The sequence below is a fragment of the Balaenoptera borealis genome (genome assembly GCF_965194805.1).
Source record: "Balaenoptera borealis genome assembly, chromosome: 7".
Taxonomy (NCBI): domain Eukaryota; kingdom Metazoa; phylum Chordata; class Mammalia; order Artiodactyla; family Balaenopteridae; genus Balaenoptera; species Balaenoptera borealis.
In genome coordinates this window covers 67,795,910-67,808,629 of record NC_138864.1, presented here as the reverse complement: position 1 = coordinate 67,808,629, position 12,720 = coordinate 67,795,910, and the positions used below count along the sequence as shown (strand labels likewise).

General features: G+C 38.5%; 1 protein-coding gene across 19 annotated transcripts in view; it reads right to left on the bottom strand.

The window, feature by feature from the left end:
• ICA1 (islet cell autoantigen 1) overlaps positions 1–12,720 on the bottom strand; it is a 144,064-nt gene that overhangs the window by 39,090 nt on the left and 92,254 nt on the right. For all 19 annotated transcript variants that reach the window (XM_082398425.1, XM_082398413.1, XM_082398407.1 and 16 more), the window contains 2 exons: positions 1,750–1,875; positions 453–551 (listed from right to left, as the gene is read on the bottom strand). In XM_082398425.1, coding sequence (XP_082254551.1) covers positions 453–551; positions 1,750–1,875 — 225 coding nt within the window. The remainder of the gene's footprint in view (positions 1–452; positions 552–1,749; positions 1,876–12,720) is intronic.

Below are 12,720 nucleotides of genomic sequence, written 5' to 3'. Positions count from 1 at the left end.
GAGGAAAAAATCATATTCTATATTGGATGGTACTCACAGAATAAAATGATATTTGTTAAAAGTAAGGGAAGAAAGGAAAATGCCTTCTTAAGTGAGTATATTTTAATTTAATAAGTAAAAAGTAATAAAGTATACTAGACTTGCACAACTTTCTCTTTAGCAACGTCAAACAAGTATTTTAAAGGAGCAGGGCCAATCATTAGGCTCAAGTTCACCACAATTCATCTCCCAGTAACAAGTACCAAGGTTCAACCTGTGTTTTTGGATGGCTGTGGCTTATTGTTGTATTGAATACTGATGTGGTAAAAAAGACTCTACTAGGGGGCATAATTCTCTCTTTGACATTTAGAGTCTGTTATAATACTGATGCTTGCTTCAACAGACATTGCTGGTGATAGAAACAAATCTTTACTTTTTATAAGATTTTCTAATGGCCTCTCTAGCTTTCATACCTTTAACGTAGTGAATTCGTATGGCTGATAACCTTTGAAGCTCTCATGGATGGCTGCCATAGTGTGAGAAGTTTTCTCCCAAAAATGGAGCAGAGTGGTCTGTAAAGAAAGACAGTAAAGCTATTAGCATTTTAAATGCCCAGATCTAATCAGGGGTCCTAGAGAAGTGTGCCCATCTGTGCCTTTCAAGGTTTGTTTGGTTTTTTAAAAATATTTATTTATTTATTTGGTTGCGCTGGGTCTTAGTTGCGGCATGTGAACTCTTAGTTGCGGCATGTGGGATCTAGTTCCCTGACCAGGGATCGAACCTGGGCCCCCTGCATTGGGAGCGCAGAGCCTTAACCACTGGACCACCAGGGAAGTCTCCCTCAAGGTTTTCTAAAACACGATTTTGACTTATGTCTGCAGCCTTGTTTCCTACTGTGCCCCTACTTACACCCTGTATTTCTGCCAAACTTAAAGGCTCCCTGTCCCCCTACAGTTCATGCTGCTGTGCCACCTGGGACATTCTCCTCTCCATTCTCTTTGTACTTGTCCCATCTGATCCATCCTCCAAAACCCAGGGCTAGTCATTAACAATGGACTTTTGTGATTCCCTCAGCTGATTCCATTTCACCCTCTTCAAGCCTCCATTGGATTTTGTAGATCTCATTTCACTTAGCATACCCTGTTCTGCCCTTGAGGTAGAGAAAATACAGTCAGACGTTACTGTCTCTGACTTCCTTTCTAAATTTTAAGTTCCTTGAGGACAGGAAATCTGGTTTTATCCACTGTATATTCTTTACAACATCCAGAGTTTGCCTCCCACCCTCAGTTGGTGCTCAATAGTACTGTTGATGGATGCGAGTGCCATTCTGAAGGAACTGAGAGGCAACGAGGAGACAAAAGCAAGTTCATTAAATTATGGCAACCTGATGAGGAAGTGACCATGCCGTGAGAATCACAGCAACAATGCTAAGGGAGTTCAGAGGAGGCTTACTGAAGGAGGGGACACTCTGTCTGGTACCTCAGAGTGGAATTTGGAAAGGCACAAGTGGAGAGGGAGAGCACGCAGGCAGGGGGAACCACCTAAATAGATGCAGGGAAGTGGGGAACTACAGTGTATATACAGGGAATAGCTGACATTCGGTTTGATTAACTGTAGGATGCTAAAAAAGAGAGATGTGGGAAGTAAATTATGAGAAAGGCAATCTGAACTTCATTATGCCCAAACCATACTTTGGGCTCAAATACCATTTTTCTGTTATCTAAACCTTGCAAAATTCTTGGTCCGCTGCAACAAACATCACTTTGTTACCTGGTATGTTGCTAGCATATGAGACAAGAGATTGCATCTGCTCGCTCCCAGAAGATCCACTTTTTGACACACATCCATCTTCAATTTGTCAAAGCTTTTTTTGGCAAGGCGAACTTGTGTTTGCACCTATGAAAGTAAAAGAGAATCTCTGAACCACTCAAACTATTTGGTTAAAATTTGTCAGTAAGAAAACACCAATAGCGGGATTAACTCTTTCATGTAAGAAAACACCTCTGAAAATTCCAGGCAAGTGAGAAGATGCCACAATATCCATTCTTTACTTCCAAAGGACCTAAATGACAGTACTGTATATCATGATTTTACAGCAGACTTACCATCCTAGTATTTTTCTCAGTCGAGTGGTAGAACTCCTCTCCTCCCAAGGCATTCACAAACTGACCATAGTGGGGAGAAGTCTGGAAACACGCAGGGTGGTAAGGGGATAATATTTGCCTTACTGTTTTCCTACGGTTCTTTTAAGCTGACTTCCCCATATACTCTTCACTCTCCTTCCCCTAATGTTAACATCTTACATAACATGGTACATCTGTTAAAAACATGAAATTAACACTGATACAATCCTATTAACTAAACAACAGATGTTATTCAGATTTCACCAGCTTTTCTACTAATGTCCTTTTTTTCTGTTCCGAGATCCAATCTAGGAAATTGTGACACAGCCTAAAAAACTATCCCCATTGACAAACTTTCAACTTTTTATTATTGCATATGTACACCAGCAATCCTCCATCTATCCCTAAGCCGTGCAGTAATTCAGGGTTTGAGGGAAGGTCAGGAAGATTCAGAAATGTTATTCTACATATTATTTGATAATAATACAGAAAGTTTTAAAGTTTAATACAGCTACATTAAAAATAGTGGAATCAAAATTTCCCCTTCCTCTAACCTAAAGCATCACTATATCCTATTTTAACCAGGAAAAGGTAGTCACATACTAATTTATCTCAGATAATTCATGCAGTTGTAGTTACCAGGTAGGTAACTGGGAGTTGGGAATAATGCTGACTCATTAATGGTAGCTCTTTCATCACAGGATACCTCCGGTGGGTATCTCCGGGGACTCGAGGACAATGTCTACCTTGATCACCATTATATGATAGGCACCTGGCGACCTGGTACAAAGCAGGTGCTGAATATATATTTGGTGACTGAATCAAGAAAATTTCCAGACCATTTCTAAAGGTAAAGTACCTGAGTACCATTTTAAAGTAGAACCTTTAAAGTAGTCTTAAAAGTGATAGTTTTATTGTTTAATAAAAATAAACATGAAGATTATTTGATTTAAAATATATTAATTTTACCACTAATAATTTATATTCACAGCTTTTAAAATTATAGGGTATTATACAGTAATAGTAGCAATTGACACAATTGTTATCATTTGTAACAATTTAACAATCAAAACAATTCAGCAATAGATATAATTCAAAATTAATATTATACAATCGACACAAGTGAACAATTAATACAATTCACTCATCACACGCCAGCTGTATTCTCTGTTAGCCTCTGTTATTGCCCTCTGATGGCTGAGGGTCAGAGGCTTCAGCAGGGGAAGTAACTGACAGGCAGGGCTGGCATTCTAGATTAGCCTGCCTGACTCCAAAGCCATGCTCTTCTGCTGCCCCAAACGACTTCCACTAACCATTGCAAAATCAAGAAGCTCACAACTATGATTCTACCCAGAAGCACAAGTTTTCCTGTAGGCTTCTGTGGAATTGGAAAATAATCAGGCAGTACATTTAATACCATATTGACAGAATTAATACCCTATATGCATAGGGTCTTGTTTCTGTAGCTGTGTAAAGCATTTCCTAAGAATTCCTCTGTATTCCTAAGCTTACAGAGCTTGGAAAACCAGCAAATGAAGCCATCCAGCTCCTCTCAAAGCACACCATGAGCTTAAATAAATCCCAGAACTCGATCATTCCTCACTGTGGAGTGGAGAGACTCTAGGGAAAGCTACTGGGGCGTAAGGACTATAAAAAGAGTTAGGATGTGTTGAGTATCAGTGATTTTCTGCCTGCCTTTGAGAGGAATAGGCATGATACAAAAGAGAAAACCCAAGTTCCTGAAGGGAGAAGTGGAAGAGTGTGGAGGGTAAGAAGTTTAAGCAGCTGAGAGTTTCACTGCAGGTTCCCACTGGTTCACCAGTTGCTCGAGCCAGGAAGAACTCCTCAACTGGGATCCTGAGAGGCCTCTGTCTTTACCCTTTCCTCCTGAAGGGGAAGGAGATAAATACACGTGTGAGCTTTCATGTATGCATTCATTCAACACATGCTTAGTGAGCGTGAGTGCCTATTATGTGTCAGGACCAGTGCTCGGCACTGGGAGGTCTGTAAAGGAATGAGACACATAGCAGGCAGTCAATAAATACTTAAGAATGAATGCACAGAGGCACAAGGACTCCCTAGTCTTTTAGAGAAGACAGATAAGTTAGCAACTATATTATAATACAATGGGAAAAGTAAAACAACAGAACTAAGAGTGAAGACAGAGGTAGCACAGACAAGGGAATGATTAATGCTGGGGGTGGCATGGGCAGGGGTGTTGATCAATGGCATTAAAACCCCAACTACAGGCTTTCTAGTATCCACACCCTTAGCCCTGTAACTTTGTAGTCTCCTCCCACTCTGACACTGGGCTTGGTATGTGACTTGCTTTGGTCAATGAGCCAAATGTGATGAAACTGGAAGCTTGGGGAAAAAAATGCTAGCATGCTTACACTTTCTCCCTCCCATCTCTGAGACTGCCGTGAGAACATGCCCAGGTCAACCTGAGAATGTGCCTGGGCTGGCCAGTTGGAGAGGTGCTGAGGCTTGTGCATGCAAGAGACACGAGGAGGAGAGCCCAGTGGTCCCAGCAGATCAGCCTTTGGCAAGCTGATGCCCAGACATGTGAAGGAGGCCAGCCATGGTCAGCAGAGCCTCTCCCCTCCCCACAGCTCACAGGTGAGCCCAGCAGAGACCAGAATTGCTGTGCGAACCCACAGACCTGTGAGCAATAAGAAATGCTTATTGTTTTAAGCCATTGAGTGTTACAGTTGCTTATTTCATAGCATGATTGGGGCCATATACATAACTGATATAAACGGTAAGTAGGGGGCAATGAAGGCTTCTGAGATGGCGGGATATCTGAGGTGAGTCTTAAGGCATGAATAGGAGTACATAGTAAATACAAGGTAGCCATGAAGCTGGCCTGCTTATGCGGAGGTTCTAGATTTTTCTAATTAAATACAAATTACTTTTCTGTGGGGATGTGAATTTTGCTTTTTCCTTTACATTAACATAATCAGTTACACACAGATATTCTTTTATCCTAGAAGAAAACTTAATTCTTTTATAGATATTCTTTTATCCTAGAAGAAAACTTAATTCCCTTGCTTATAACACAAAGCTCATGAATTAACATACATTGAAATGTGCCTTAATTTAATTTTGTTTGAATTTTGTAACGTAATTTTAGAAACCTAGAAGACGACTTCAGCACTTGACCCAGTGAGTTCTGAAAGGCCATATGCTTTGTGTGTCAACAATGATTATTAAAATACTTAATGCACTGCTGAGTTGCCAAATGTTGAGCCCTTTCCCTGCCAAACAAGGAGGATGTTACACTGTTGGGCACTTTGAATACGGCAAAGTTCATTTAATATTTTGTGCTCCATGTCTGTTCTCTAAAACACATTTCCAGTCTGCAGCCCGAGGACAAAACACCAAGGACACAGGCGAGCACAGGCCACCATCAAGAGTCCAATTCCATATGCTTCCAGATGCACTTAAGTAAAAAATGTTTTGATTATTATTCCTTTCAATCCCAAATAAATTATATTCAATTACAGAAACATCTTGAGGAGCTCCTGTAGTTTTCAAGGTTCTTTAAAAAAATCTTCAAATAAATGTATCTTTTTTTATTTCTTAATTTTACTCCTGTTGCCCCAGCTTTGTTCTCTTATTCTCCAAGCTCTAGGAAATGATCACTTATATTTGACCCTCTTTAGCATGGGTCCTGCCTTCCCAAGGCTGCAGAAATTCAATTCACCAGAGAAAGGACTAATGTCTTGTGTGCCAAAACTACAGGGCACTTCTCTGTACTTACTCGTCCTAACCTGAAATTCTACCTCTTAGCCCCAACTTGAACTACATATGATGAAGCCAAAGCTATTCGTACTCAGTACAATCTGGCTTCTCTATTCAGTGGGAAAAGTCTTCATATTACTACAAAACCAAATAATTTGAGAGTAGCTTTGCATTTTTTTCCTAGTGTTTTCTTTCCTTTAAAAGTAAAATAAAGCCACACCGCCCATCTTACTCTTACTTTTACACTGTCTTCTAGAAGATGGATTTGCCTCTCTCCCTCTATCCATTCACTTAGTAAATATATACTGAGTATCTTCCACGTGCTGATAACAGTGAGCAAAATGGAGGCCTCATGATGACAGTCCAGTGGGCATTTTCATAGCAGTGAGGAAATAACTACAAACTGAGTGAGGTGATCAGAAGGAAAGCCACACAGTTCCATAAGAATGATTTACCAAGAAATCTGAACAAGAGGATGTTCTGGGAAGTGGTGCTCAAGCTCTCTTCTGAAGGACTGAGCATGGTTAATTGTGCAAGGAGAGAGAGCTCCAGCAGGGGGAGGGGGATGTGCAAAGGCCCTGGGGTAGAGGGGCCCAGAAAACTAGTGCAGCTGGATTGCTGAGAGCAAACAGAAAGGTGGTATGAGATGAGGCAAGAGAGGTGGGCTGGGGCATATCTCAGGGCCTTGGAGGTGTGCTCAGGATTTTAGTTTTTATCCTAGAAGCAGTGGAAAAACATTGGAGTCTTTGAAGCAAGGAAGAGATAGAACCCTATTTTCAGTTTGAAAAGATCACTCATTGCAGTGTGTGGATGGATTGGAGGGAGATGAGAATAGATGAGGATAGATCTAGAGTCAAGGGGAGAGATGATGGTAGCTTTAAACTTGGGTAGTGATGCTAGATATGGAAAAGAATGCTCTGATTGGAGAGATATTTAGGAGGTAAAACAGACTGGACCTGGTGAGGGGTTAGATGTTGGGGGTATAGAGGATGACTCCTATGTATCTGACCACCCCAAGCCCAGTATCACTGTCTAATTTTCCTTTTCCACCAGGTGATTCTACTCATGTCAGTTCTTGTAGACACCTCAGACCACATCAGGATTCTTGGCTTGCTTTCTCAACCAGTTCTCAATACTCCTCCCTCATTAACTTGATCTATTCACCCCTATCTATGCATCCTGCATTCGGAGAAAAATTTTAAGATCAGAGAATATACGAATTCTTTTGACTTTTAGGAAGGTGCCACAAGACAAAGTCTAGCCTATCTGAAGTCACTTGAAAAACAGAAGGTCAGATATTTGGCTTCATTAAAAGAAGACTGTTTTTCTGAGGCCAACATACTAAGACCTCTAGAGGGTCAGATGATCAAACATCTTGCTGAGTCATTTTACTGGACCTGATTTATCCTATACTTATCCACTGATGGCAGGAGCAATTGTGACATTGTGTTACGCACAGAAGTGTGTATAAGTGACTGGGTGTGCAACATGCATGTGTGTGGGCAGCCATGTGTAGACTTTAGGAGCTATTTTTGGTCTTCCCTTAACAAAACCCTCACCCTGCTTTCAAAAATGTTCCTTTTCTTTATTCTAATAATGTGGCTTAAATGGGGGTTGTTGGTATGCTCTTTTATAGACCACCCCTCCACTCCTACTGACTGGCCCAGGGATGAGGACCTTAACCCAAGCTGAGTCAGTCACAAGGCACCATGGATGCGTGATTCAGGGAAAGGCACTTGGTTCAAGCTGGACGAATCAGAGCCCTTCCTCAGGATTTTTTAACTTGGAACTAGAGAAAATAAGTCTCAATCCTTTTCTAGGGACTTCCTGCACTAAGGGCAGGAAGTCGTGGCATTTGAATTTCCTGTGGTATGAATAAAATTGGTCTGAGAGAATAAAGGTGATATATAGAGAAAAGCATAGAAGAGACAGAGTCCTAGTGGCATTCAAATTCCTGGATCCCGCTGCCCTTCCTATGGTCACATGAGATTTCTCCCTTTGCCTCAATTAATTCAAGTTTCTGCTACACGGAACCAAGCACTAATACAGGCTGTTCACTTTTGCCTTCTTGGAAATTCATATGAAAGGTTCTATGATAAGGATCCTTTTTTAACTTTGATTATTCCAGGGTTTCTAAAATTTATTTAAACAGAGAACCCTTCCCATATTTCATATACCACCTATTACATGCAATACATTTTTTAGGGGGGAAATCCCTGTTTTACAGAAGAAGAAATCACGACTTAGATACTTAACTGATATATAAAAATTAGAATCAAACTCAGGTGTGTTTGGTTCTCTAATTGATGCTCTTTACATTAATCCATGGGACACAGGGTAACTGATCTACCATTGACCATGTAACTCACAGTGTTCCAAGTCTATGACATGCACAATAGGTGCAGGTACCATTTCAGGAATCGACTATGCTGGACTTATCAATTTAGATGTAGGCATAGGGAGACTCCCAAGCCACATAGCCTGAATAGTACTTCTATCAGAAATCTAAGGCTCTTTAGCTCAGACTCCTCAACAAAGTGGAAAGAAACCAGTGCATCAAATTCCCTTAGGTGCACGGTTGTCAGTGGATTCCCTGATTTCTAGAGGAAAAATATGCAAAGAGGGTATCTGTTTCATTCTGTGCCTAGAAGCTGATGCCAGCACTGTTACCACCACTAGCATCACCACCACCACCATCATCATCATTATTTCTTTTTTAAGGTTTAATTAAGTTTTTAATAGGGTAAACATTAATCTTTTTAAAAACATTTTTATTGGAGTATAATTGCTTTACAATGGTGTGTTAGTTTCTGCTTTATAACAAAGTGAATCAGCTATACATATACATATATCCCCATATCCCCTCCCTCTTGCGTCTCCCTCCCTCCCACCCTCCCCATCCCACCCCTCTAGGTGGTCACAAAGCACCAAGCTGATCTCCCTGTGCTATGCGGTTGCTTTCCACTAGCTATCTATCTTACATTTGGTAGTATACATTAGTCCATGCCATTCTCTCACTTTGCCCCAGCTTAACGCTTCATTACTTTTAATCAGCTTTATTTATGAGGTAAGATTTAATTTTAGGTGTACAACTCGATGAGTTCTTGGACAAATGTATACAATCATGCAACTACCATCAGAACCATGATATGGAACATTTCTATCACTCCTTAAAGTTCCCACTGCAGTCAATTCCTTCCCTCAAGTCCCAACCCCTGCCAACTACGAATCTGCTTTCTGTCACTACAGATTAGTTTCTTCTAGAGTTTCATATCAATGTAGTCTAGTTTTTTTTTTTTTTTATGTCTGGATTCTTTCACTCAGCATAACCCCTTGGGGATCAATGTTGTTACGTGTATTTACAGTGTGTGCTTTCTTATTTCTGAGTAGTATTTAATTGTATGGATACAGTGCAATTTGTATACTCATTTGGGTTGTTTCCAACTTTAGGCTATTTTGAATAAAACATCTGAGCATAAGTTTTTGTGTAGACATGCTTTTAATTCCTCTTGGGCAAATATCTAGGAATAGGATTCCTAGATCATACAGTAACTGTAAATTTACTTTTATAAGAAACTGCCAAACTGTTTTCCAAAGTAACTATATCATTTTGCATTCCTACCAACAATGAATCCAAATTCCATTTGCTCCATATCCTCTTTAACACTTGGTATTTTCAGTCTTTTAAGTTCTATCCATTCTAGTGGATGTGTAGTCATAGTTATTATAATTTTAATTTGCATTTCTCTAATGACTAAAGATGTTGAAATTCTTTTTATGTCTTATTTGCCACTTATATATCTTTAGTAATGTGCTTATTCAAATCTTTTGCCTATTTTTAAAAATTAGGTTTGTCTTTTTATTACTGAGTTATGAGTTCTCTATATGGATAATATAAATCCATTATCAGACATAAGTTTGAAAACATTTCCTTTAAGCCTGAAACTTGTCTTTAATTTTCTTAAAAGTGCCTTTTGAAGATAAAACATTTAAAATTTTGATGACATCTAATTTACCAAATTTTTCTTTTATCTAGTTTCTCTTTTTGTGCCTTTTTTACCAAAACATTCCCTAACTCAAGGTCACAAAGAATTTTTCCTGTGCTTTTTCTTCCAGAAATTTTGTATTTTCAGCTATTACATTTAGATCTATAATCCATTTCAAGTTAATTTTTGTATGGTATGAGGTATGGGTATAGGTTGATTTTGTTTTCCCCACATATGGATATCCAACTGTTCCATGTGTTGAAAAACTGTCCAACTGCCCATTGTATTGCCTTGGTTGGCACTTTTGGCAAAAATCAACAAGCCATTATATGTGTGGGTCTCTTTCTGGACTCCCTATTCTATAATTTTGATGTATATGTTTATCCTTATACTAATACCATGCTGTCTTGATTACTGTAGCATTATAATGAGTCTTTAAGTCAGGTAGTATAAGTCCTACAATTTTTTTCAGAACTGTTTTAGTTATTCTAGGTTCTTCATATTCCTACACATATCTTAGGGCTAGCTTGACAATTTCTTCAAAAAAGCCTTCAGGATGTTGATTAGCACTGCACTGAAGCTACAGATTTACTGGGAATTGACATCTTAACAATATCTTCAGACCAATGAACATAGTATATCTTTTCATTTATTGGATCTTTAACATTCTTTTAACATTTTGTTTTTCAGACGTTAGTGCACAGATTTTGCACATGTTTTGTTAAATTTATTGCAAAGTATTTCATATTTTTGATGCTATTCTAATTTTTATAAATTTCAAGTTCTAATTGTTCATTTCTAGAAATATGGATTAATTTTTGTAATTTGATCTGATATCCTGTGACCTTCTTAAATTCAATGATTAGTTTTAAAAGCTTTTTCTGAAAGATTTTTCAGGATTTTCCCTCTCTATAATATATCTATGTTGACAGATCTACGTACATATATCATGTTGTCTGAGAATATAGACAGTTTAACTTCTTCCTTTCCGTTTGTATGTCTTTATTTACTTTTCTTGCCTTATTGAACTGGACAGGATAATGTTGACTAGAAGTTGATGTGAGCAAACATACTTGCCTTATTCCTTATCTCAGGGGAGAAGTGTTTAGTCTTTCACAATTAAGTATGATGTTAGCTGTATGTTTTTCATATATGCCCATTATCAGTTGAAGATATTCTCTTCTACTCCTATTTTGCTGAGAATTTTTATCAGAAATGGATATTGAATTTTATCAAATGCTCTTTCGGGATCCATTGAGATGATCATATGGTTTGTTTTTGGTCTATTCACCTAGTAAATTACATCGACTGATTTTAAATTGACCTCCATTCCTCGGGTAACCACATTTAGTCAAGATTATATTTATTTCTGTTAATAGTCCTTGTTCTGAAGTCTATTTTGTCTGATATTAATGTGGCCACTTCAGATTTCTTTTGATTAGGATTTATAGGCCATATATTAATGTATCTGTTTACTTTTAATCTAGCTATATCTTTATATTTAAACTGTTGCACTGTTGGTGGGAATGTAAATTGATACAGCCACTATGGAGAACAGTATGGAGGTTCCTTAAAAAACTAAAAATAGAACTACCATACGACCCAGCAATCCCACTACTGGGCATATACCCTGAGAAAACCATAATTCAAAAAGAGTCATGTACCAAAATGTTCATTGCAGCTCTATTTACAATAGCCAGGACATGGAAGCAACCTAAGTGTCCATCGACAGATGAATGGATAAAGAAGATGTGGCACATATATACAATGGAATAGTACTCAGCCATAAAAAGAAATGAAATTGAGTTATCTGTAGTGAGATGGATGGACCTAGAGTCTGTCATACAGAATGAACTAAGTCAGAAAGAGAAAAACAAATACCGTATGCTAACACATATATATGGAATCTAAGAAAAAAAAAAAAAAAGGTCATGAAGAACCTAGGGGCAAGATGGGAATAAAGACACAGACCTACTAGAGAATGGACTTGAGGATATGGGGAAGGGGAAGGGTAAGCTATGACAAAGCGAGAGAGTGGCATGGACATATATACACTACTAAACGTAAAATAGATAGCTAGTGGGAAGCAGCCGCATAGCACAGGGAGATCAGCTCGGTGCTTTGTGACCACCTAGAGGGGTGGGATAGGGAGGGTGGGAGGGAGGGAGACGCAAGAGGGAAGAGGTATGGGAACATATGTACATGTATAGCTGATTCACTTTGTTATAAAGCAGAAACTAACACACCATTGTAAAGCAACTATACTCCAATAAAGATGTTAAAAAAAGAAAAAAATAAATAAAGTGAGTACTGAGACTATTCTCAGCTCTGTCTTGCTTTTGTAAAAATCCAATCTCTAACTCACTTTTCTCCATTTTATCTATAGAGAACTATATGAGACTTAAAAAATATTACCAGTAAGAGGAATTCGAGTTAGTCTGGCATTAAAGTGAATCCACTCTGCTTCAGGATAATCCCATTTTTTCCCCCAAGTTCCTTAAAAACCACCTGTATAGTAATCAGTTCTGGATTTGATTAAGAATCAAAGTATATTAAATTTTTGAGTTTTAAAAATTCTCTTTTAAAATAGGACAATATTTGCTTGTTATATTATTTCTGGCATCTCTGATTTCTCAAACCTTACTGGCAGTATTTCTGTGCTTGGATACATGAGTTCTTTCTGGGACATAATTTATCTAAGTCTGGTGACTAAGTTATTTAAAAACAACTAATACACATTAGCCCCTTTCATGGACTGAGCCTCAAGTTTTCCTCAAGATGTCCTTTCTATCCTTTCCAGTTTTAATACCACCTCCCTTAATGGAGAAGAAAGTATGATAGGAGTTTAATAGTTCTGCTTTCTTTGCTTTTGCCATTAAAATTAAATC